General features: G+C 39.9%; 1 protein-coding gene across 2 annotated transcripts in view; it reads right to left on the bottom strand.

Moving 5' to 3' along the window:
- Window positions 1–20239, bottom strand: part of Uprt (uracil phosphoribosyltransferase homolog) — a 30331-nt gene extending 10092 nt beyond the window's left edge. The window contains exons 1-4 of one of the 2 annotated variants that reach the window (XM_052734392.1): window positions 19684–20239; window positions 8014–8056; window positions 3991–4060; window positions 2903–2965 (exon numbers count right to left, since the gene is read on the bottom strand). In XM_052734392.1, the coding sequence (XP_052590352.1) occupies window positions 2903–2965; window positions 3991–4060; window positions 8014–8056; window positions 19684–20069 (562 nt within the window). In that variant the 5' untranslated portion in view covers window positions 20070–20239. The remainder of the gene's footprint in view (window positions 1–2902; window positions 2966–3990; window positions 4061–8013; window positions 8057–19683) is intronic. The other variant, XM_052734393.1, reaches the window with a different exon arrangement.
- Window positions 20240–25459: the final 5220 nt, after the last annotated feature.

The raw sequence follows: 25459 nt of genomic DNA, 5'->3' as shown, positions 1-25459 counted from the left end.
CAGACAGAGTGCAAACCCAAGAACAGGCCGAAGCAGAGCTTTTCACCGCTATTAATATAAAACGAGCACTATCAAGACAGAAGCATTCTTCTTTCTCTTCTACTGTGCTTATATTTTATTCTTAGTAGGAACTCAATGAAAGCAGATGAAAGGCTTGTCAATGAAACCACGATAAGCTAGACTTATTGTCTGCTTACAAGCTATGGAGCTCTTCTGTTTCCATAATTACAAAAATAAAAGCTTGACTGGGTTGTTCCTTGAGCTTCTTCTACATCAGAGATACTTTTCCACATTATTTTTAAAGAAGATTTTAAGCCAACTAAATTTGTTACTTTCATCAGAGAAAAATATAAAAGATTCATGAAAGACTGGGGGCTGTAGGCCAAAGGATTGCCTTTTAGATAAAAGTGGCTAGGATTCATCACTTAGTTCAACAATGATTTCACTGACAAAAGTTTCCCTGCAAGTAGTGAAAGAGTAGTATGTTGTTCTCCCTTCCCCATAGAGCCAGCTTGACGCCCACTCCATTGGTTACTAAATACAAGCTACATTTCTTTTTTTTTTTTTTTTTTTTTTGGTTTTTCGAGACAGGGTTTCTCTGTGTAGCTTTGCGCCTTTCCTGGAACTCACTCTGTAGCCCAGGCTGGCCTCGAACTCACAGAGATCCGCCTGGCTCTGCCTCCCGAGTGCTGGGATTAAAGGCGTGCGCCACCACCACCCGGCTACATTTCTTTAATGTGTCTGTGTGGGTAATGTTTGTAGACATGTCACATGTGAATGGGCACACATGTGTATGCATGCATGTGGAAGCTCAAGGTTGACTTCAAGAGTCTTCCTTAATCCTTCTCCATCTTATTTTTTGAGGCAAGATCTCTCAATTGAACCTAGGGCTTCCTGATATGACGAATTTGGTTAACCATCTTGTTCCAGGGATCTCCTGCCTGTGCCTTTTGAGTACTGGAATTACAGGCAGGCTGACACACTTAGTTAAACTTCAGTCTTCACACTTGTATGGCAGGTGATTTAACCACTGAGCTATCTCCCCAGCCTCTAAATACAGGACTATTCCTGAGTCTGAATTCCGTTAAAGAAGTATTTTCTAAAAATCAATCATTCTCATGCAGTCTTTAAGATTTTGCATTACTTTAAAATCTACCAGTACTGGTATTTACTTAATATTTTTTAAATTAACTTTTCATTTAAATTTAAGAGGAAACTTTAGTGCATTAGTGTAAACATATAACCAGTTTCTTCTAAAAATATATACAATAAACAACAAGTGGCTTTTAAGAATAAAAACAACTATGTCAAAGCTGGGGATGGAGGTTGATGATAATAGTGTGTGTATAACATGTACAAGATTCTGAATTCAAACCATAGTACCAAAACACAAAAGACAAAAAAAAAAAAAAAACCCACAACCTCTCAAGTCTGCCTTTATCTCTCTGAATCATTCATCTGGTAAACAATAGAGGTGTGTTGTGGGATATTTTTCTCACACTCTGACACTCCTGAGACTATACCTTGGATAAGGGGGCAGAGCTAGTGACTAGCTGACCAGAATTGGCCATACAGAAGGCAGCAATTTGGATAGAGAAGATGCACAGGAAGGAAAGGGTGGAGACTGGAGTTTGAGCTTCCTCTTGGTTCTGGGACTAGGGAAGAGACTTGTCTCTTGCGGTATCTCTGGCCAAAAGCAAGGTCAGCTAATTGCTACACAGCCTCTCTGAGCTAGCATGTCTTCACTCCAGCCTTTGACTCCTGTGTCTTACTGTTAAATAGAATGATAGAGACTTAATTTAAGCCTACATAGCATGGCCAGGACTGCGGGACCACAAGCTCCGTCAGGCCAAGGCCTAAGTGGCTGATGAAGCACTGACTGAGGGGCCATGGGTAGCAGATGATAATTAAAATATCAGTAGATTCATGTGCAGTCACTAAGCCAACAGAAAAACATCAGAGGTGCAAGGACCAAGCTGGGACTCTCAGAGAAGCTGGGACTCTCAGAGCTGAGAAGAAACTATATCCAACTTCAAATGCTGAACAACACTATCCTGAGAATGCTTTCACTGCTTAAGAGCTATCTTCCTGCAAGAACAGAGCCTAAAGCTCCTTTTGTAATTGAAGTGTTCAATTGTTCACAAACACAACCAGAGCAAGAGAAAAATGAATGTTTCTAGGTTTTAAAAATCCATCTGTTTCCAGTGCAAACAAGTGAGGCTTCCAGCTCTTGTGAAAAAAAAGTTCAGTTTGCTGAAGAGAAATCATTCCTGTGTAATGGGTACACATTCTCATCTCAGGCATGCCATTTTGCTGCACCAAAGTTATTAGTTAAGATGATCAGTTGGACTCAAAGCATCACTACAAAATGTATAAGATCAGGAAGTGGAAATATCTAGAGCTAATGACAGCTAGATACTTTTGCCTATGTAGTCACATAGTCACAGAATATAAAATTTAAAACATTAAAGAAGTCCAGCTTTTGGCAGAGTTCCCGGCAACACAGATAAAAACAGAGGAGGCATTTTCTCCAGCCAGGTATCCAAATGTTCTTCTTCAGAATTTAATGTATGCCACATTCCTTCAGTCTGCAAACCATTCTCCCCAAGACAGGAGCATCCTGTCCTCCCAGCCTGCTCTCCTCCCACCCTCCTTTGAGACGTTTTAAAAGCTGGCTTCCTCGTGGGAGCAGGCCACTAGGGAAGATGCCTGCAATTACAATTAGCCAAACTTAGCAGCACATGGGCCATGACTCCAAGGCACCATGAGGATAGGCAACACAGGTGGTGAGATTTAAGCAAAGGCAGGATGCAATTATGACAAACCAGCCCGCCTCTCTCCTGGAAAATAGCAACTGTTTCCATGCATGCAAAGAAACAAAATATTACACATGCAAACCTACCGCTCCTCATTATGCTGACCCCACAATTTCCTTTCTCAAATTTCACTCCTTCATACTTGTGCCCTGTTGGGAAATAAAGTAAAAAATAGATGCTTTATCATTAGAGCAATGTGCATATTCTATAAGGTGATCATGGTTCAAAGCAGATGAGAACAGAGCAACCCTTGCCCAGACACATTGTATAACACCTTGGGTTTCGTGTAAAAGTAATGAGTCATGATTTTTCATAGTCATTTCTTAATTCCTCAGAAGAAACCTGTGAGAATAATTGGAAGAGGAGGGTTTCATCAAGTGGGAACTGGACTTACTATAGCACAATATTCATATACACATCCTCCAAACTGAATTCAAAGGAGAATTACTGCAGCCCAAGAATACTAGATACCCCATCAATTCACACCAGGGCCTCACTGAGAGCCACAGCAGAAAGCCTCCTCATCCCAGCCCTTAACAAGCAGAAGAAAGAGGCTGAACTAGTTAGCAAGCTACTCAAAACTTGGTCTCATTCTGAACTGCGTCAATTATGCTGTAACAAACTCAGCCCTCAATTGTTCATAGCAACCCTCTGCATAGAAGAGTTTTCAATCGTTTATTAAAAAAAATCAGAATTTCACATCTCTGAAAGGGGGATTGTAGGCTATTTTTATTAGAACAAAGCACCTCCAAATCTTATCATTTTTAGTTTTCTTTCCCTTTTCCACATCTCATCTTTTTTTTTAACCCAGAGTTTCTGGGCCAAACCAGTCTCCAGCATTTGTTAGTAGCAGCGGCTTCCCCACAGAGGTGAAGATAAGCTGCCAGCAATTCTTAACTCTGGTCCCGGTGGGCTGCCACCAGAAGCGACACCTGCATGCTGAAGAGTATGTAATAACCTTTAACTTGAATTGACAAGCAAGCCATTAACAAAAAGTCACCTACATAGATTTCTTTACAAAAGTCTCTCTTTTTTTTAAGATGTTAAAAAAATAGCTCTACCCAAACTCATTTTTCACACTGATTTTCCACAAGACGCCTTCCTTCCATTTTCCTCCCTCCACCCTAGTTCAGGACTTTTATGAGGAAAAGCTGAGAGTGCAAGCCGTGATTACCTGTCGGCGTGGTCACCGTGCATTCTTTATATGGCAGCTGATTCAGTCCCTCTTCTACAACAAGTCTGATCTACAAAGTCAAAGAAAGAGTAAGTTGAGGGCCTTCAGAGTCTCCTGCTAGCTGCTAGCCTCGGGAGCTGAGGGTTTAGCTCATGCAGGAAGGAAGGGGGCCCCTACCATGTATTAACTCCAGGGACACATCGAAATGCCAGGCTGCTTTTTGCTAAGGACCCAACTTCCATTTGACACAATAACTGTCACCAAAGGGCTCCAATGTGCCTTCTGAGTCAGTCAAGAATATGAGAATGGAAAACTTCAAAAGGAGTTATAGCAAAAACATCGGTAGTAATAAAATTATGGGTTACTGTGGAAAGTGCCCACCTAGAATTCTCTACCTTGCCTAGTACCTTTGAAATCTTTGCAATTTAAAAATGAACTTGTATTCATTTTTAACAAAGGTCCACCATAATACAAATAAAAACCTAAAAGTCCTTATGAGAAAATGAATAAGTAGATGGGCTGAAGCAATTTATTAAGTCTGAAGGAGGACCCAGTAGAATATCCTGGGACTCCTCAGCTAAAGAAAAGTACCATGAAGCCTATCTAGATGGCAGATAAGCAGGTAGAAGGATAGAACTGACTCCCAAAAGTTGTACTATGACTTTCACATGCATCCACAATGGTATGAGCAGGTGTGTGCACACACACACATACATGCACACACAAGTAAAGAAATAAATATTTTTAAAATGTTAAAACAGAGTTTTATGAGTCTCATAGCAATTATGTGGTAGAGGGAAAGAATCACTCAAAATTATTAGAAGCAGTCTCTCACAGCGAGATCTGAGCAACCAGAGCCCACTATAACAAAGACAGTGCTGAGCCTGTAGCGCACATTTTCTCCGATCAATATTTCTCAGTCCGTTACTGATTGAGAATCAGGAACAGCAGGTAGAAGTAGGAAGCTTCATTCTCTGTTATCACAACACATCACCCTGCTGCCATTAAAAGGATCAATCGGAAATGGCCCATCACTTTGTCCCCCTGCAGAATCAGAGAATGGGCCCAGAAACCTTTTGAATAGTGTATGCAAGAGCACACTGACTGCTACCTACCACCTTCCTTGACTATTATGTTTGCTCAAGAGAAAATTACAGGGAAGAAATGTTTTCTTTCAAAAGTCCCTATCTCTTTCCTCTAGTAACATACCTCAAACGAGCCTTGTTTCCTGCCCCATCACCTGAAACTCTGGGACAGAAATGATCATGTCTGGAAGAGCCAGAGGTTGGAGAGGACTGCGGTGAAATACTGTTTTCTGGACATGGCTGGGCCGTTGCACACTCACCCCAGCTGTATTTGCACAAGAAAGGCCCAAGATCAAGCCAATCAACACTCCACATACATGGAGGAGGAGCTCACAGGCCCCACCCCTAACTGAGCAGCTATTAGCAGTTGATGGCTTCTGAAGGAGGAAGAGTCATTGTCTTTTAGAGGTGTGGCCCCTGAAAGGTTGACCCCACTCCATTGGATGGCCTCACACCCAGGTGCATGTGGGCAGCATAAAGCAGACTCTGTCGGCTATGAAAAGAAAGAGGATATGAAGTTGGCTGGGAGTGAGAGGAGTTGGGGGGGAGTGAGGAGGAATATGATCAATGTATATTGTAAACACATATGAAATTTCCAAAGAATAAATAAAAATATATAAACATAGGTGTGGAGACAGGTGTGTCTAAGTTAGAGGAGAGCATAAAACTAGAAGAATGGCTAAAATTCCTTTAAAGGATGGGTTGCAGTTCAGTGGAACAGCATGTGTCAAGTACACTCAAGGCACTCAGTTCAGCCTTCACCACTCTCTCCCCAAAATAATTAAGATGTAAAGAACTGTAGGAAGCAACTCTCCACAAACTCAGGATAACATCAATTGCCCACTATCAGGGATGGGACCCTTGTATTGAGGAGATGGTGGACTGGAAATCATCAACAATAAAAAATATACACAGACCACTTAACCCCAACTCATCATGGTCCTTCAGAGCCAACTCAAAGAATTGAGAAGCCCAAATTACCATACCCTATGTGAAGTATGCCACATATCTCATTTGGCTAGGATATAATACCTGTTGTTTCAGAGAAGCATTTTAGAACACCCATGAACTTGACTCCTACTTTCTATAACGAAAAGAAACATATATATATATATACATATATATATATATATATGTATGTATATATATATATATATATATATATATATAGAGAGAGAGAGAGAGAGAGAGAGAGAAAAGAAAGAAGGCACAAGGGAAACAAAAGAGAGATGAAAAAATTTACCAGAAAACAGAGACTCCTATACTCTGCTCAGCAGCCATTAAAGTGAAAGTTCCTGATGCCTCAAAACAGTTTGGGTTTTTTATTTGTTTGCTTTTTGCTGAAAACATAAAAGAAGGCTGAAGAGATGGTTCAATTGATGGTAAGTACTTGTTTTGTAAACATGAAGACCTAGGTGCAATCTCTAGAAGCCACATAAAAAAGCCAAGTGGCAGCATATGTTTTATAACCTAGTAACAGGAGGATCTCCGGAGGACTTGACAGCCAGTCAGCCTAGGCTAACTGGCAAGCCCCAGATCCCAGTATGAAACCTTATGTGGGAAAAAAAAAAACATGAGGTAGATGGCTCCTGAGAAGCAACCAAGACTGATCTCTGGCCTCCACACTCGAGGTTGACCTTTGGTTTCTACATGCAAGCACACACATGCACCTCCACAAATACACACATACATACAAAGAAGAAAACATGAAAGACAATGGCTACTGCCCCAGGAATGTCAACCATATTTCTCTTGCTGCTACCAACAGCTATTACTATCCATGTAAGTTTAAATAGAATTGGGTCTCTCAAGCCAGAATATTTAAAGCCAAAAGCAGAAGAGGAGTTGCCTATACTCTTTTAGAATATATGCTCTAGGAAAAATCAAAATTAAAAGTTTTATGCCTGTTTCTCACACTTCCTTTCCTATTTTCTTTGATTTGATTATACCTACAAAGTTAATAAGCCACATTTCTTTCTTTTTTTAACTTTTTTTTTGGTTTTTCGAGACAGGGTTTCCCTGTGTAGCTTTGCGCCTTTCCTGGAACTCGCTTTGTAGACCAGGCTGGCCTCGAACTCACAGAGATCCACCTGGCTCTGCCTCCCAAGTGCTGGGATCAAAGGCGTGCGCCACCACCGCCCGGCCACATTTCTTTCTTAAGCTAAATACTAACAACAGTGTTAAGCTTGTAAATTCCCCAAGAGCAAGGACCATATCTATATTCCTAACTGTCTTATCTCCTCCCTCCCAAAATAGTCTAGTGCAGAGCCTAACATCTACCCAATGTTTATTTTCATGAATGAAGAGCATTAGTCTTAGCAACTAATTATCAATTTCATTCCAAGAACGGAGCATCCTTAGGTATCAAAACAAGAATGAAAAGCTGTGGCAAAGCAATTTGGTCTGAGATGTATACTGACTATATAAGGATTAGGTTTGGTCAGGACTTAATAGGATGCCCTTGAAGAAGGAGTATATTGTCCAACTTAGAATTTTATATTGTGAATATATCACAGGGCAGAAGCAAAACAAATACAATTCACATTATAAACTACAAAAGAAAATACACTAGTTTTTACACATTAGTTGATACACAGGGGTGAATGCTAGGTCTCAGAACATACTTAGTTTTCTTCTAATGTGCTTTAATTCATTGTCCTAAGATGAGGCATTTTATGAGTTGCTGAGAACCAGACTGCCAAGATCCATCTAAGAATGACAAGGAATGGATTCATAGGCATTGCTTTGGAGTAAAAGGGAATGAGGCAGCGCTTTAATGCTCTAATGGAAAGAACACTTCAGAAGCCTAGCAAGACAATGGTTACTCAGTGCAATCTCTCTCAACCCCAGAATACTCCACAACAAAAGAGCCCCCTGGTCTACCAGGATCCTATCACTGTGCATAACAGAGAAATGAAAATGGAAAGCCTCCACCTACCAAACGATCCGCAGAAAACATGAAGTCCCCTCTACTGGCTGTCCTAAAAAAAACAGTACAAGTTTTAGTCTAAATTAGAGCTTCAAGGTCAAATATAAAGTTAATACACATAGTAACACTGATATTAAGACCTATTACATACTAAAAGCTGAAATGTTTATGTGTACAATATATTTTTACTAGGATACAGACATCAAAATGAGATGACTTCATAAGTATTAGTGGAAAAGCTTATTTGATTACTGGATATCAATATTTGAGATAGGAATTAAAGATCATGTGATCTCCATTGAGCTGTCAGAAAACAAAGATCCCTTGCAAGACAACAGCAAGGCTATAAGCTCAAATTGAGAAGAAACTTTACGGTAAGAAAAGTAGCTTTTCCCTGCCTTCTGTTAACCTTGCCTTCTGTGCACACAATAGAGAGAAGCAATGCATCTACTTTGTCTCTAGTCCTTCGGGGGATTAAGAGTTAAAATAGTCTTCTGTTTTTGTCACTGTTTTCAAAAACGTGTAACTTCATTTCTAAGCCCCCTTTCTCAAATCATTTATAACTTGTTCTTTTGCCCTGATTTCCAATGAAGCCCTTCATTCCTTAGACTTTTCTGTCATTTTCTTATGCGTTTTCTTCTGGTTAATACCATCTTATCCTGAGGTACTCAGGCAATAGTAATCTAGTCTTGCACATATCCACAAGCTGTTAACCAGCCCCCCCCCCCCCCAAAAAAAAGAATGTTAGGAGACTGATGCTTTTTCTGTATGTAAAATTCTCTTCCTTCTTTCATGGAAGTTAAGCATTTTGATAGAATGGATTCATTAACAGTTTATGTACTTAAAATTTTCTACCTGCCTATCCAAAATATACTAAAATATTCCTCACCACAGCATCAAAAGGACAAATGCAAGTGCTGATTATCTCAGCAGACCATTCATCACTTTTTTTTGCATATGCACTCATTTTTTCTAACAGGAAAACAATACAATATACCAAATACAAATGACATCATGTTTCTTACAGTAATCACAGCTCTATCATATTGTAGATATTAACTCCCTAAAAATTAAACAATAGTAAGAATATGGGTTTGTAGTCTTTATATAGACGATTCTCTAGACTCAAAAAATTTACACACACACACACACACACACACGTGCGCCTAACCATATACATAGAGATGACAACTAAAACAGGTTCTATTACATGTACTGCTGTTTTCAAATGAGAACAGTGTCTTTCATTTTTACAACTCATTTTCAAAACACACCTGTCAATGAAATGAGAAGCAGAGAACTATTAAAAAAAATACTGCTCTTGATGCTAGACCTATGCAAATTTGCCTCAGCAGCCAAAATACACCTTTTCAAGGGGGAAGAAAACTCTGAATTTTTCAGGTTATTTTAGAAACTTAGTGCATTTCTTTAATTTTTATATTTATTTCATGCATGCAAGTGTTTTGCCTGAATGTATAGCTGTGCACCATGTACATGCCTGATGCCCATGGAGGCTAGAAGGGGGCATTTGATTCCCTGGAATGAGAATTACAGGTGGTTATAAACTGCCATGTGGGTGCTGGGAACACAACCAAGGTCTTCTGTAAGAGCAGCAGGTACTCTTTTTAACTGCTGAGCCATCTCCCAAGCCATCAAGTCTGAAATTTTCTTTTTTTTCTTTTTGGTTTTTCAAGACAGGGTTTCTCTGTGTAGCTCTGGCTATCCTGGAACTCACTCTGTAGACCAGGCTGGCCTCAAACTCACAGTGACCCACCTGCCTCTGCCTCTGCCTCCCAAGTGCTGGGATTAAAGGTGTGCACCACCACTGCCCAGCTGGTCTGAAATTTCTTAAAAGAAATGTCCTATAGGGTTGGGGATTTAGCTCAGTGGTAGAGTGCTTGCCTAGCAAGCGCAAGACCCTGGGTTCGGTCTTCAGCTGGGGGGGGGGACGACAAAAAAAACAAAGAGCTTATGCAAATGAGATGTTTTTAAAAAAAGAAATGTCCTACATGTTGACAATATGTCTTTCATACATCAAGTTATTACACAAAATAGTTATATCAGGTAAAGCGATCAGAGCTATCACCATTTGTTATTTTAATTTGGAATCTGACATTTTAACACTTTTCATACCCCCTCTCCCCCCAAATCAGCTTTAGCTGATAGTCTTTGCATAATAAGTACTTTATCTACATTCTACAAAAGGTATACACTGAGAATCTAAAAGGAATTGCCTTCTCTTAACAGTTATTTGACCTACAAAAGAAATCATTCATTATTCCACGATGAACAGTAATTACTATCTTGCCTTCTGTTATTTTAGACAGACTTCAACTCATACTATTTACTTTAAATCAATTTAGAAATTAATGGAAAGCTAGAATACAATAAAGTGATTACATTTATTAAAAATCCACTGTGGCCTTCAACATCATGTTGAAATTCTTAACACTGTTGAGAATAGTTTCATAAAAACAGAATTTGCTATCAGATACAGGTTCCTGTATTCTCTGAGTTCTTCCTTTGGGCCCAGTGCCGGTCTGAATCATTTGTTTAAAAACATGTTTTAATGGAAACTAGACTCCGAGTACTATTCACCCCATACACCTTGTTTCAAAACGTAATTATTCATATTATTTCAAAACCACTCAAAAAATCTTGTCCCACAGAAACAAAGCTTTGTAAAATACCAACCATCTTCTAAGAAGAGGCTAAAATAATATAATGTAAAACTGCCATAAAGCAAAATCACACACACACATCCCTAGAATATTTTTTTATCCAGGGTCCATATTGCCTGGCTGTCCTTGAATTCCCTGGCATCAAACTCACAGAGATCCCCCTGCCTCTGCCTTCAAGTGCTGGGATTAAAGGTGTGCACAACCACGCCCAGATCCTAAAATATTCTAAAATGTATTTAAGTAACCAAATATCCTATACTTTAATAAACAATAATATCCAAGCAATCAGAGTCCAAAGCACGGAACTGGAATTAATATTAAACTGAGATCTTTTAAATTATACAAGCTCCAAACATATCCAACAATGAGGATATAACTATATCTAAGAATATTTACTTGTCTAAACAGTCTCCCCTCAAATATATGTGTCACATGCTATAGCAACATGATAAAAACCAAAGGCAGCTGTTTTAAAATGCAATTTTCACATGGAAACACAATTCATACCAGAAACCAAATATTCATTTCAACATGGAGTATCTAAAAGCGAATTTTCCCCATTTGTTAAGTAAGACTGTCTAGATAATACTTTAAAATCTCCAGGGCGCCAGGTATGGTAGTTTATACCTGTAATTCCAGCACTCAGAAGGCTGATACAGGAGGATCAAAAGTTTGAATTCATCCTAAATTACATAGTGAATTGGAGGTAACTACATAAGGAAATCCTATCTCAAACAAAACAAAACAAAAACTGGATGCCAGGTGTCTTACTTACTCTTCTATTGCAATGAAGAGACACCATGAACAAGGCAACTTATAAAAGAGAGCACTTAATTGGGAACTTGCTTATAATTCAGAGGGTGAGTCCACCATCATCGTGGCTAAAACATGGAGGCAAGCAGGCAGGCATGGTGCTGGAGTAGTAGCTGAGAGCTTCCTTTTGATTCACAAGCAGCAGAGAGAGAGAGAGAGAGAGAGAGAGAGAGAGAGAGAGAGAGAGAGAGAGAGAGAAGGGGGTGGACAGAGACAGAGAGACTGGGCCTGGAGTGCTTTTGAATCCTAAAAGTCCACCCCCAGTGACACACCTCCCATAAAGGTCACACCTCCTCCAACAAGACTTCACCTACTAATCCTTCCTAAACAGTCTACCAACTGGGAACCAAACATTCAAAACTATAAACCTAGAGGGACCATTCTCATTCAAGCCCGCACACCAGGTGTGGCGACACATGCCTGTAAGTCTAACTACTGGAAGATTAAGGCAGGAGGATGTTTTATAGCAGTTTCCTCCGAGATTGAAATCTTCCATGTTGGAAGAAAGCTTGTTAAGACACAGGATGTGAAAGGGGTGGTGAAACAACAGGATGTTCTTAAGGGAAGTGAAAAATTCCATCCTGCAGGGAAGGTGGTTAAGATAAGCAATAAACAACTCATTTCTGAAAATGACCAGATAAACTAGCTTCCCACACCCCAAGCATATATAAATTATAAGGACTGCTAAGACTCAGCCTCAGGCCAGCTGCTCTGCCTAGAAGAGGCTCAGACAAATTTAACTAAATACCTGGAAAGGACACCATCCTCCAACCTATTGAGCTGCCCGAAAGGTTGTGCAGTGCACTCCAGGTGGCCAGCTTTTGTGAGCTGTCACCATGCTGAGGTGAGGCAGCTGGCTTTGAGTCATTTCTGCTCCTGCAAGTGACCTCAATAAAACGTACCGCTTCCCTCGCCAAGATGGGCTTCCGTAGTTTTCTTACTTTGATGTATCATTGGTTCCCTATCTGGGACAAATAGATAGATGTCTGTTCACCCAGGAATGGTGCCACACAACAGAAAATCAGTTAAACCCAGGAGTTTCAGGCCAGCCCAGGCTACATAGCAAGACCCTATCTCAAAATAAAGTACAAATGGCAAATGAACAAAATGTTCTTCCTGAAGAGGCAGATGGTTTTATAATATAGCTTGTAAGGGGTAATCCACTAAGGTTACCACATGCAACACACCCTTTGGTGGGTGTGGTGGTATAAACCTGTGATACCAACACTTAAGAGGATGAGGTCAGTAGATCACAAAGTTCAAAGACAGCCTGGCATCCCAAGTTTAAGGCCTGGACCACATATCAAGACCCTGCTTTGAAAAAATACATGCTTTCCAAAAGCAATTAAAAGCAAAGTCTTCCTGAATCATAACTCAAAACAATTTAACTAAAATCAAATCCTAGGAACACTGAATTGGATGTCATTTCAAAAGTTTAAATACATCACTCTTCTTCCTAGAAGATTATACACATGGATTGTTTGTGACCTTTGGAGAAGGGAGACTGGAGTGAGCATTTAGCAAATAAAAATACAGGATACACAATAATGTGAATTTCAGAAATCCCATGAAATATATAAGTTACACTTAAATAAAAAAGTGTTCATTGTTTACTTGAACTCAAACTTAACTGGGCATCCTGTGTTTTACCTGATAAGAGCAGGAATAATTTATTGGACTTTCAAAGTAAGAATATTAAAACTCAGAGTGTGAGTACTCAGACGTAATATTTTGTTTGTTTGTGTAACCAACAGGTGGAAGGGGCGTGAAACCTAAAAGCAGTTCTGGCAGGCTCAATCAAACAGATGTGTTTCATTTCAAGCGCCGGTGTAATGAGCACTCTCAGAAGGTAAGTTCTACCTCTCCATTACGTGATTACTAAAATCAAGAACAGCCCCAAGGTTTGCTGTAGCATGCAAACGGTTTGCAACTGACTTTACTCCTCCCATTGCCTTCCAACAACAAACCCTTAACAATATACTTAGAACAAATCTAACTCAATGGAAATTAAAATAAATAAATAAATAGCTGCTTCTAGCTGCCAGGTGCAAGTCAGCAAAGTCTTCTTAGTAATAGAATGCCACTCACTGTGGACATGCATCTCCAAGCAGTTCAATATAAATGCCAAAAAGCAGGTAGGAAAACAAGAGTTCTCATTTTCGCCTGCTAGAGGCCAATGTAACTGGTGAGCCATTACTAGAATAGACCCAGCACATATTATATCAGGGATTTGTGCTGCTTAGAGATGGGACTTCCTCCTTATTCAGTAAAGTCAGTTAGAAAATTCAAATGGGAAATGTACAAAAATTTAAAAAAACATGTTCATGTTTTAAACAATTTGTAAATCATATTTTCTCTATAGTGAGCATTTTGGTTTCATATCAATTGAAATGACAAATGCTGACATTCCTCTAGCCTCAGGGCAACGCCAGGACAAGTTGTTTAAGCTACTTCTTGTTTTGTGTATAGATCCCTGGATCACTCTATACTCCAAGTCTGTTTTTTTGTTTGTTTGTTTGTTTTTGTTTTTTTTTTTGTTTTTTCGAGGCAGGGTTTCTCTGTGTAGCTTTGCGCCTTTCCTGGAACTCACTTGGTAGCCCAGGCTGGCCTCGAACTCACAGAGATTCCCCTGCCTCTGCCTCCCAAGTGCTGGGATTAAAGGCGTGCGCCACCACCGCCCGGCTATACTCCAAGTCTGAAGCCAGGCCAAGCACCACCCAGGGAACCTGGTCGTTCTCCGAGAGGCAGTGGTCTCATCTGAGCACAGAATAATCATTTGTGGTGTTTGTAACGCTGCAAAGAGGTTCCACCCAACACTGCACAAACAAGCTCTAAGGATGAGAGCCAGGAACTTGTTTTTAAAAAAGACTTCACTATCAGTTCTAATGCACAGCTTTGGTTGAGAACATTACATTACTTAGATGAGTCACATCACATTAGGCAATACTTGTATTAGGGCTGCACAGCACTTTCATCCAACCTGAGGTTAAATGTCTCCTCTCCAGATGACTTAAAAACCAGTCACAGGGCTGAAGGTAGTTCTTTGGTGCCATTTTATAGACTGAAAAAAACTCTTAAGATAATTGCTCAACTTCCATCCAAGCAGCATACAGAAGCCATGCCAAAGCCTTTCCCAGGACAAGAATACAGACAGACAGAATATACTCAATAGCTCACAATACAATTTTACTCTAGTATTTCAGGAGACAAAATCAATCTCTCTCTCTCTCTCTCTCTCTCTCTCTCTCTCTCTCTCTCTCTCTCTCTCTCTCTCTCTCTCTCCCCTCCCCTCCCCTCCCCTCCTCCTTCCCTCCCTTCCTCCCCGCCTCCATACAACTGGGGCCTGGAGGATGATTTTTAAAAATTCCCTTCATTGCCTTCCGTATGAGGTCATGAACCATGTTCAAGAGGGAAAGTACATTACACCCAGATTCTACTGGGCTTATTATTCAGGAAGAGAAGAATGCATAGTTTAATCCATTTCAACAGCAACAAAAAAGAAACCACAGGAAAATGAGGGAGTCATTTTTTTCCTTGTTTGCCGGTGACCCATGTATGTGTAGCTGAGTAAATTATCCATTCCATTTGGTGTTTAGATTACTGCACTCTCAAAGAGAGAAAATCATTTCCTTGAAATTCAATAATACAGCCAACATATTACGTTTCAAATATTGTACACTTCAAAAAATAAAGTCATTTTAAATCAGTACAATGTCCTCAATCTTGCTTGCTTTATAGATAGATACACAACAACTTGCAGTCCTGTTGGGTCACCCCATTTCTCCATGCCAGAGTCAATTCATAAAGCAATCCCTTCAGCAGATAGATTCTAAGAACCAGGAACAATAAAAGAAACAACATGTACTCCCAGGGCTTCTAGTATCAGACACCTCCATAATATATATGCATGCTGTCCTATCAAAACAGAGAAAAGCATATGCCTCAAAGAGGACAGACTATGACAACCGGTTGCACTTTCCATAACTAGACCTACATGAATATTGCTCTGCTTACAACAGACACTCTGTCAGCTCCTACAGAACCTGAAACGGGTCTTGTTTGCATAACGGCAAGACAATTAAAAAAAGAAAGAAGAGAAAGCTTCTGTTACCAGATTATGCTGGTTAACAGAAACAAAACTAAAAAACACTGTCTCCAGCCTGGATAAGCACCAACTCATTAGGGAAAACCACAGTAGGTCTTTCTGTACTGTGTCAAAGCGGGATACAAATTATGTAGGCTTTTTCAGTATTTTTGTTTGTTTTGAGGAAGGTCTTGCTAGGTAGCTCTGGCTGGCTTGTTCCTCACTAATCACCATAGACTAGCCTCCAACTACAGCAATCCTTCTCACTCAGCCTCCTGAATGCTGGGATTAGCAGCATGAACCACAAGATCTGGCTTTGGTATTGATTTTCAAATAAAGAATCTGAATTCTCTGTACAAGCAAATCCCTTATACTGTGTCAGTAAAAAGCATGCATAATTTCCAACTCGAAGAATTTAAATGCTGTAAATATACGCAGCGATTCACAGTTTATAACAATGATCACGGATACTATCTTGTTTTAGCTTCTCAGGAGCTCCATGAGGCTGCACTAACATCTTCATTTTATAAATTATAAAGCAGAAACACAGAGATGTTAAACATCTTGCCTAAGATCCTTTCATGGGATTCTACTGTCTCCTTTTTCAAAATCAGAATAAAAATATAAAGGATTCCACTTATTCTCAAGTTGCTATATAATCCAAGCTTTTCTAAATAATGTAATATAATCAAGACATATAGATACTATCATATGCAAATGCTAAATGTCATACTCTCTCCAAGCTCTGTATTAAAGGTTTTTAACCTTTACATCATGATCCTTTATGAAATGTAATGAAAACTAAAGATCCCCACCCCTGTACAAAGGCATAGAAGCAAATGTTCACAGTGGCCTTATTCATCATAATCAGAGAGTGGAAACTACCCAAATGTTCATTACCCATTGGATACATAAACAAACTGCAGCATGTCTATACAATGAAGTACCATTCAGCCACAAAAAGGAATGAACCCTGAAAACATTACACTAAAAGAAATTAGCCAATATTACAGTAAAAGAAACCAGTCACATATGCATCATATAATATTGACTCCTTTGATTTGAACTGTCCAAAATAGCAAGAACCCCATGATCTCACTCATATGTGGAGTCTTGAAAACTTGATCTCAGGGAATTTGACAGTAAAATGGATTTCAGCACAGGCTGGGGAAGAAAGGGGAACGAGAAGGAGGTAGAAAGTTTGATCAAGGAGTACCGAGTTCGAATTAGTTAGCAAGTGCTTTGTTGTACTGTTACATAGTAGGTGGACTACAGATAATAATGTATGCACATTTCAAAAAGCAAGAATAAAATATTTAGAAAGCTTTTACCATGAAGGGTTGACAAGTGCTTGGAAAAACATATTTAACCTGATTTAACCATTATGTACTACTCCATTGACATGCAAAACTTTTACATTTTTATATTAGTTAAATAAATGTAAGGGCTAGGGAGATAGCTCAGTTAGTAAAGCGCTTGCACACCGGCATAAGGGCTTGAATTCAGACCCCACAGTACCCATGTAAGGCTGGGCTGATGCACACCTTTAATCCTAACACCGGAAAAAAAGAGATGGAATGATCCTTGGAGCTTGCTAGCCAACAAGTCTTGCTGAAATGGTGAGCTCCAGGTTTAGTAAAAGACACTGTCTCAAAAAATAAGGTGTGTAGTGATAGTGGAAGGTTCTAGATGTCAACATCTCTCTACACTCCACATACATACATACATGCATGCATACCTACACCCACACAAAAATGAACACACACATATACCACACACACAAAGAAAAATAAAAAGAAATGCCCAGAATAGGCAAACTGCTGGAAATATGAAGTAAACTAATTACTGCCTAGGGATTGAGGAGATGTTAGAGAAATGTGGATTGACCTGTGAGGTCTCTTGTTGAGGCCATGACTATGTTCTAAAACTGATTGTGGTAGGTGATGAAACACAGTCATGAACATATATAAAACTGATATATATATATATATATATATATATATATATATAAAGTTGTATACTTTAAAATGCTTCAGTTGTATATGAATTGTATCTCAATAAAGATGTTCTTTTATTTGCAGTGCTTGGAATCAAATCCAAGGTCTTATGTCTACAACGCGAGAGTTCTCTACCACTGAGCTAAATTCCAGTCTTTCAATAAAGACATTATTTTTAAAACAACCATTACAACGGACAAATACAATTTACCAGAAACTTCCTAAGCCCTGAAACTCATCTATAAGGGTAATAGGGTCCAAGATCCAAAATTAGAATCATCAAATTTTCTTTATTTCTCAACAACTGTTACCAAGCCTATGCCTCATCTCTTTAAAGCCCTCTATGCCATTAGATCACGTGATCACAGTTTTCAATACTGATTCTTTATAAACAAATAGTACAGTTTCATAAATATAATTTTGAGAGCTAGATCCAGGCACAGTAGCGCGCTCCTGTAACTCAAGCATCCAGGAAGCTGAAGCAGGAGGATCAAACGTTTGAGGCCAGACTGGGCTATACAATAAAACTCTATGTCCACAAAAGGTAGAAACAATCTTTAATGATTGAGCATCTATTATTGGCAACGAATGGTTGTAATTCAAAAATATAAAAAGATTTCTGTCATAAAGCATAATAAAGTCTAATAAGCAAGGAAAGGGAGTAATACACAATAATATTCAAAATAGAAGACAAGTCTTCTTTTTAAAAAGATCAGGAAAATGAGCCAGAAAGAATGGGTTTAGCCTTGAAAAATAGGACCTGACCATTCATAAATAGGGATATAGGGCATTCCAAAAGAAAGCAGAACGAAAAGGGCCAAACATCCCCGACTTTAGTAGGTTCTCATAGGCCAGCGAAGGCTGCTGAGATGGCAGGGAGCAAATCAAGGCTGCTATGCTTTAAAAAGGTGCATGAGCCGGGCGGTGGTGGCGCACGCCTTTAATCCCAGCACTCGGGAGGCAGAGCCAGGCGGATCTCTGTGAGTTCGAGGCCAGCCTGGGCTACCAAGTGAGTTCCAGGACAGGCACAAAGCTACACAGAGAAACCCTGTCTCGAAAAACAAACAAACAAACAAAAAAAAAAGGTGCATGAATGTGAACGCCTCAAGACAAGTGCAGTGAGGAAACACAGGAGCCTATTACAAGAGGACGAAGAAAAAGTTGCTAAAATCTGATTTAGGTGAGGGCATTTTTAAAATGTCAAGGCACACTGGGAAGATAGTGGTCTTATATTGCTGTAGCTACTCATTTAAAGCTGCCAGGTATGGTCTCATGTCCAGTAGTTCCACCCACTTGGGAGGTTGGCTTGTGCCTTGGAGTTTGAGGCCAGAGTATGAGCAGCAACTTAGGGAAACCCTGTCTCAAAAAAGAAAAGAAAGGAGGACAAGAAGGAAGGACAGCAGCTGTATTTCATTGTGGTACATATTTTTCAGAGAAAACTCATATTCCAAACTTCATATTTTAACATGAAGTTCTTGCTACACTGATTTGTGGGATTAGGAGGGTCCAACATGTTCTTAGACTGCCTTTGCTGTTAACTACGACCTGTAAGTTCTCAGTAAGACAATCTTGATCAGAATGGAACAATAAACTTTCTGAAGTCCAGGTAAACCTGAACTCCCACACAGTAAACAAATGGCACACTGCAGTAGCAAATGCTGTGAGTCAGAGGGCCAGGGAAGCACAATATCATTTCACTTGCAATTGCTTTATTTCTGTGAGCCTGGGCTGCTAGGTGATAATAATCATAGGCAGTAACCATTTCTGGGTTATACATTTACCACGTGGTCAGGAACTGAGCAGATGGCATTAGGGGTGTGTACCTGCCTGGCACAGTTGAGGATTGGTTCTGCTTAAGAGAGACAAAGAGGCCGGAAGACGCTGAAGGCTACCTACAAGGTTTCATTCCTACACAAAGCAATGTTAACCACAAGAACTAAGAGAGGGTTATAGATGTGTCTAGCTGACTCCCCTCCTACTCACATGCCAAAGAAAGAGGCCTGGCTCGAATCCCCAAAGACCAGTTTGCCAAATTCAAACACTGGCTTTTTACTTTCCCCCTGCAGCCCCTCCACTCCCTTTCCCCCTTCCGCTCTGGGCTTACTTGTCCCGGATGATAGTCTGCAGCTCCCGGATCTGATCATTCATAGGCAGCAGCTTAAGCTGTGCCCCAATTTGTCGGGAGAGTTCAGAGTCCCCTAGCAGGGAGTCGCCGACAGGTGCTTCGTAGTTGCCACTGTCACTACTGTCACTGTGGTTCTCAGAGTGAGGATTAGTGCCACAGCAGGCCTGAGAGTCCCGCTCCGAGAGCACGCTAGAATGGGCGTGCCCGGGGAGCAGAGTCAGCTTAGCCATAGCAGCGTTATTTTCTTCGGCATGATCCAGGATCGGGTCGTCTGCTCGCAGACGCTCGGGACTTGGGGTAGAAGTAGAGTTTACTTGCCGGTTGTGACAAGGCATGGAGTCCGGACACTGTAACTCCGTGGCCATACACAGGGCCCCGGGGCTGTCTCGGCAGCAGTCAAACCCTAAGGATATAGGGATAAAGAGCAGGAAGAAAGGGATGCGGACACGTGCTTTCTCCGGGCCCCCGCCTCCACCAAATCTCTAACCCTGTCTGCCCTCTCACCCCTAGGCCTCCGCGGTCCTTTTGCACGCTTTGTCCCATACCCGCCCCCACGAGACGCACTGCCGGCTTAGACACCTTATTGGCCTGTCTGCCTGCCAGTCAGCAGCAGGCTGGTTTGTTAACCCTTTCGAGTCTGAGCTTGATAGACTCTCACACGTAGCCTGGCAAACGTGGCTAAACCGGAGATTCCTCATTGCTGAGTGCCCCGGAAACCCCTAAGACTTTCTGAAAACAGAAGTTTGGTACAGTCAAGAGAAAGTACGGGTGGGTTATATACACATAAGGCACATGCTTTCAGACTTTGTGACTTAACAAAGAAATTGTACTTGAGTGTGTTTTTTGTATCTTCAAGCTAATAGCTTATCTGTGTTACAGAAGAAGGAAGTAAGAACACCTAGCAGGCTACTGAAAAGCCTGGCCTTTCTAGACTGTTTTACAAGCTGCACTTTCATAAGTGTGCTTGACCACCAAAGTTTTTCTTACTAGTATTGGTTGGGCCCTGTATTGCACACGTTACTGTGGAAATTTTGTTGTCGTTTTTGATACGTCACTTTGTTCTTCCAAACAATACTTGGAAATTCATAGGTACTCACCATAAAGAGATTAATGTCTAGGACAGTAATTTTCAAGCATCTGTGTGTATCAGAACAATTGTAGAACTTGTTAAAATGCTGAGTTTTGACTGGACATGAAGGCACGCATCTGTAATTCCAGCTCTGTGGAAGCTGACACAAAAAGATCAAGAGTTCGAAGCCAGCCTGGATTACACAGCAAGCCCTAGTCTCAAAAACAATAAAATAAGCAACATCTCAGAGCTTACCATTGAGATTCTAATACAGTAATCATGAAATAAGACCCAGGAATCTTTATTTTAAACAAGTAACTCAACAATTTGTTTTGCTTATTTGTTTGCTTGTTTCAGTGTGATAGGTTTCAGTATATGGTTTTCATAATGCTTTATTTGGGTTGACCTTCTCCCCCACACCTCTCCTTCATCTCCTATTCCCCCTCTTTCACTCGCAGTAGTTCAGTCTCCACTTTCATGTCATATAATATTCTCTCCCCTGCCCTTTATAAAAATCTTTTCCCCACCTGCAATATCCTTTCTATTTTCGTTATCTATACCCACACTTAACTGCCCCCACACAAATTTACAGAAATATGAGTAACAGAAATGGGACTACCCAGGTCTTTGGCAGAAATTGAACTTTGATCTAGTTGTCTGTTTTATGTTTTCTTCACTCATTTGTTGTTTTCCTCTTTGTGTGTCTCATTTGTGTCCCAGTTTTCAAGTCTGTAAATTACTATCTACAAATAAAATGTAGACTGTATAAGTTTCATTGCATTGTGAAATTACAATCTCGAATGCAGTCCCACACACTTGTGAAAGCTTGTACATCTTTTCACCTAGCACATAATGCAAATGAAAGGGTCTCTGGGTTTAAAACCTGCATCTGCTAGCTTGAAGTATGCAAGAACAAATGGCTATTTTGTTAATGAATACTCTAAGGGAATTCACTGAAGCCCAGTATTGTATCATGATCAAAGACACCCTGGCTCCAAAACTGCACTAGAGTTTGCCCATTGTTTCATCAGTCCTGTGACCTTATTTTCAATGCCATAGAATAATGAATTGGAACAGTACAATTGCCAGTCTGTCTTCTGTCTTCACTTTTATGTTAAACATACACTTGCTTCTATTAACCAATAAGCATTAGCAGGTCTACATTTGAGGTTCTGGTAAGATAAAATTTACTAATGATTAATCATGATAGCACATGAAGTTTTGTGTTCTATAATTTACAAACCATTCATATGCATTCTCTTATTTGAAAACTCAAGGGGAAAAAAGCCAGACATGGTGACACATGACTATAATCCCAGCACTCAGGGTGTTGAGCCAGGAGGATCACCAATTCAAGGCCAGCCTGGGGTACACACACACACACACACACACACACACACACACACACAGGTGTGGAGGGGAGAAAACACAAATCCTGTCTCACACAATCAAATAATTGTCCAAGATCACACATTCAAAAGGAATGGAGCTAACATGGAAGCACTAGTCTTTGGACTCTAAATCCAGTCTTCAACCACATGTAGAGATACATGAAATCATTCAGTTAATGAAATACTGATTGCATCTTTACTATTACAATCCAGGCAGTTTACTGGGTGTCAACATAGATGCAAGATAAAATAAATGAAAGTATTTAAATTTTCAAGTGGTGGTGGACAGCCTGGATCTTTGCAAAGCAGGGATAATGTTACTCAGCACTGAAACCTTTGGCATGTGTGGAAACAGCAGCATTAACTAATTTCAGCTGGCTTTCTTGCTTACCACTTTCTGAAGTATGTAGAAAGCCATATAAATTAAAAGCTGGAAGATCCCCCTGCAGTAATTGACATGGCTTCCTTTTGGGTGGTTTGTTCTTCGTTTGTTTTTAAATCAGTTTAATACATTTTTCTCTTCGTTGCAAAGATATATTTAAGAGATAACACATTTGAAAGGCAACTAATACAAGAGTAGTTTCTGATTGGTAAGGCTTTGTTGTGGATTTCTTAACCTGTGATGGACTAAATCCCAGGCAATGCACTAAATTGGTCAGACTGTCAAATACAGAGGTTCAAGCTCTGAACTTAAGATGATTTTTAACTACAGACCGATTATACATCCCAACAGGAGTCCTTCACATGTAGCTGTACAGTGTCTTTTCAAAGCACTTTTTAAAATATCATTTGACATGGCAAAACAGGTAAGAAAATGAAGACTTAGGAGCTTAACTTAAAGTAACAACTAACTAATAGTAAAGTTGGGAGAAAAAAGAGACCTTGTAATAAACTCTCTTTTCTATTCTTTAAGTATCTTACTTAAACTTTCTGATGACTTTTGAATGCGGTCCATCTTATTATCTCCATCTTACAAGTAAGAAAATGAAGACTTAGATTAATTCACTTGACAATGTCATGCAGGCCATAAGTGCAGGAGCAGGCATTTAAAACTAAATTTGAGAAACTCAATGTGCTTCTGTAAATCATGTCCTCAGATTAGTCTTGGTTATATTCTTCTACTGTGGACCATACCTTATATTGTACTAGACAGTATCTCACCTGTAATACTATACACATGTGCCAAATTTGTGTTATATAACTGAGTTAAGGAATCAGGATATAATCATGTTTTAATTCTTATGCCTAGATGACCATAGTGGCACACATCTGTAATCCTAGTACTTGGTAGATAGAGATGAGAGGATCTAGAGTTCAAGGTCAGCTTGAGTTAGAGTTACATGACTGCTTGTCTCTAAATAAATAAATAGTCCTCTCCTGAACTCTTTGTATTGGTAATCTCTTTGCACTGATTTTAATGATGTTTAAGCCACTTTACTATAATTTTAAATTTCTTATAAACAAAAATATATTATTTAAAAGGAAATCCAAAGAATAGGTACTGTTGTACACTTTTTTCCACAAAATGAATATCTGTGTCATCATTCAGGTATATTCCTTATCTTGGTTCCATTTTATTTTATTTTATTTATTAGAACAAAGTCTTGCTGTACAGTCCAGGTATAATTCTAGCCCTCAAGATGCTGAAGCAAGAGGATAGAGTATTTGAGACCAGCCTGGGCAGTAAGTGAGATCTAGCCTAGCCTGGGCTATGTAACAAGACCCTGCATTAACTATTCTACATCCTAAAAGGATGTACTCTGTAGGAAGGATATATCAAGCATACAATATAATGTGGATGACAGTCACCATGTTGCACACTAGATCCTAGAACTCATTCATTTTCTGGCTGAAAGTTTGTACCCTTTGTCCTAGTTTGTGTTCTATTGCTGAAAACACCATGACCGAAAGCAACTTGGGAAGGAAAAGGTTTATTTAGCTTACTCAACTCAATCACAGTTCATCATGAAGTCAGAACAGGAACTCCAGCAGGAACCTGGAGACAGGAACAGAAGCAAATACCATGGAGGGCCACTGCTTATGGCTTGCTCCTTGCTCCTTGTGGCTTTCTGAGCTTGCTTTAAAAGCAACAACAACAAAAAAGATTTCATTTTATTTTATGTATGAGTGTTTTGCCTACATGTTTGTAGGTGTACCATGTACATGCTTGGTACCCATGGAGGTCAGAAGAAGTCACTGGATCCCTGGATCTGGAATTACAGATGGCTGGGAATCACCATGTGAGTGCTTGTAATCAAACCCAGACCCTCTTCAGGAGCAACAAATGCTCTTAACTGCTGAGCCACTCCCCACCCCCACTTGCTTTGTAATGCGACTCAGGCTCACTTGCGTGGGGGTGGCACTGCCCAGAGTGAACTGGGCCCTCCCACATTAATCACTAATCAAGAAAACGCCCCCCCCCCCCACAGAATCCCTCAAGACATTTAAGGAATACTGGACATTCATTTTTTTTCTATTAAACACTGTAAAACTTGTGTTTTTGATAAAGAATTCAAATCTTTTGATCTCCCACCTTGTGAGACTTTTATGCAAATGTTTTCAATCCAACCCCACCAGGTCAACCCTTTGTTTGCACAAAGGCTCCGACTGCATTCCAGGAACTTGATGAGCTGGCACCGGAATCCCTTGCCCTTTCCTTTGTGGACTCTTTTAAAAGTAGCCAGTCTTGAAAGACTGGAAGGTCAGACCCTAGCAAAGGGGGAAAGACACAGTTGTGATCACCTAAAGAGAATAAAAGCCAAATGCACTTCCTGTCTTTCTTCGTGTTCACTCTCCCAAACATGCCTTTTTGATCAAGAGTAAAGTTTACCTTCTTCAGACCCTTCAGTTGGAGTGGTGGTCTCCTTTTGTGCAGCCTCAAACAAATAATATACATATATGTTTATACATATATGTATATACAGCCTTGTTTCTAAGTGATATTCCCTCTTTCTAGATGATTCTAGCTTTTGTCAAGTTAAAAAAATAAAATGCTAACCAACACATCCTTTGACCAGTACCTCCTCATTCCCACATATCGCCAGCCTACTCTCTAATTCTGTAGTTCAATTGTTTGAATTTGACACATACACATGTCAGCCCAGTATGTGTCTTTCTGTGTCTGACCCATCTCATTGAATACGATATCCTCCAGTCTAACTGACATTCTCAAAATTTTCAGCATTTTAAAAACTGTAATGACGTTTTAAATACATATTGCTTAGTCTTTGGAAGTTAGATTACTTGTTGAGTACAAAGCCTTCCCTAAAGATAGATCCTAAACAATCTCCAGGGA

Source organism: Peromyscus californicus, unplaced genomic scaffold, assembly GCF_007827085.1.
Source record: "Peromyscus californicus insignis strain IS unplaced genomic scaffold, ASM782708v3 Scaffold_10__1_contigs__length_136768540, whole genome shotgun sequence".
NCBI classification, from domain to species: Eukaryota; Metazoa; Chordata; class Mammalia; order Rodentia; family Cricetidae; genus Peromyscus; species Peromyscus californicus.
Note: the sequence above shows the minus strand (reverse complement) of the source record. Positions and strands in the feature narration are given on the sequence as shown.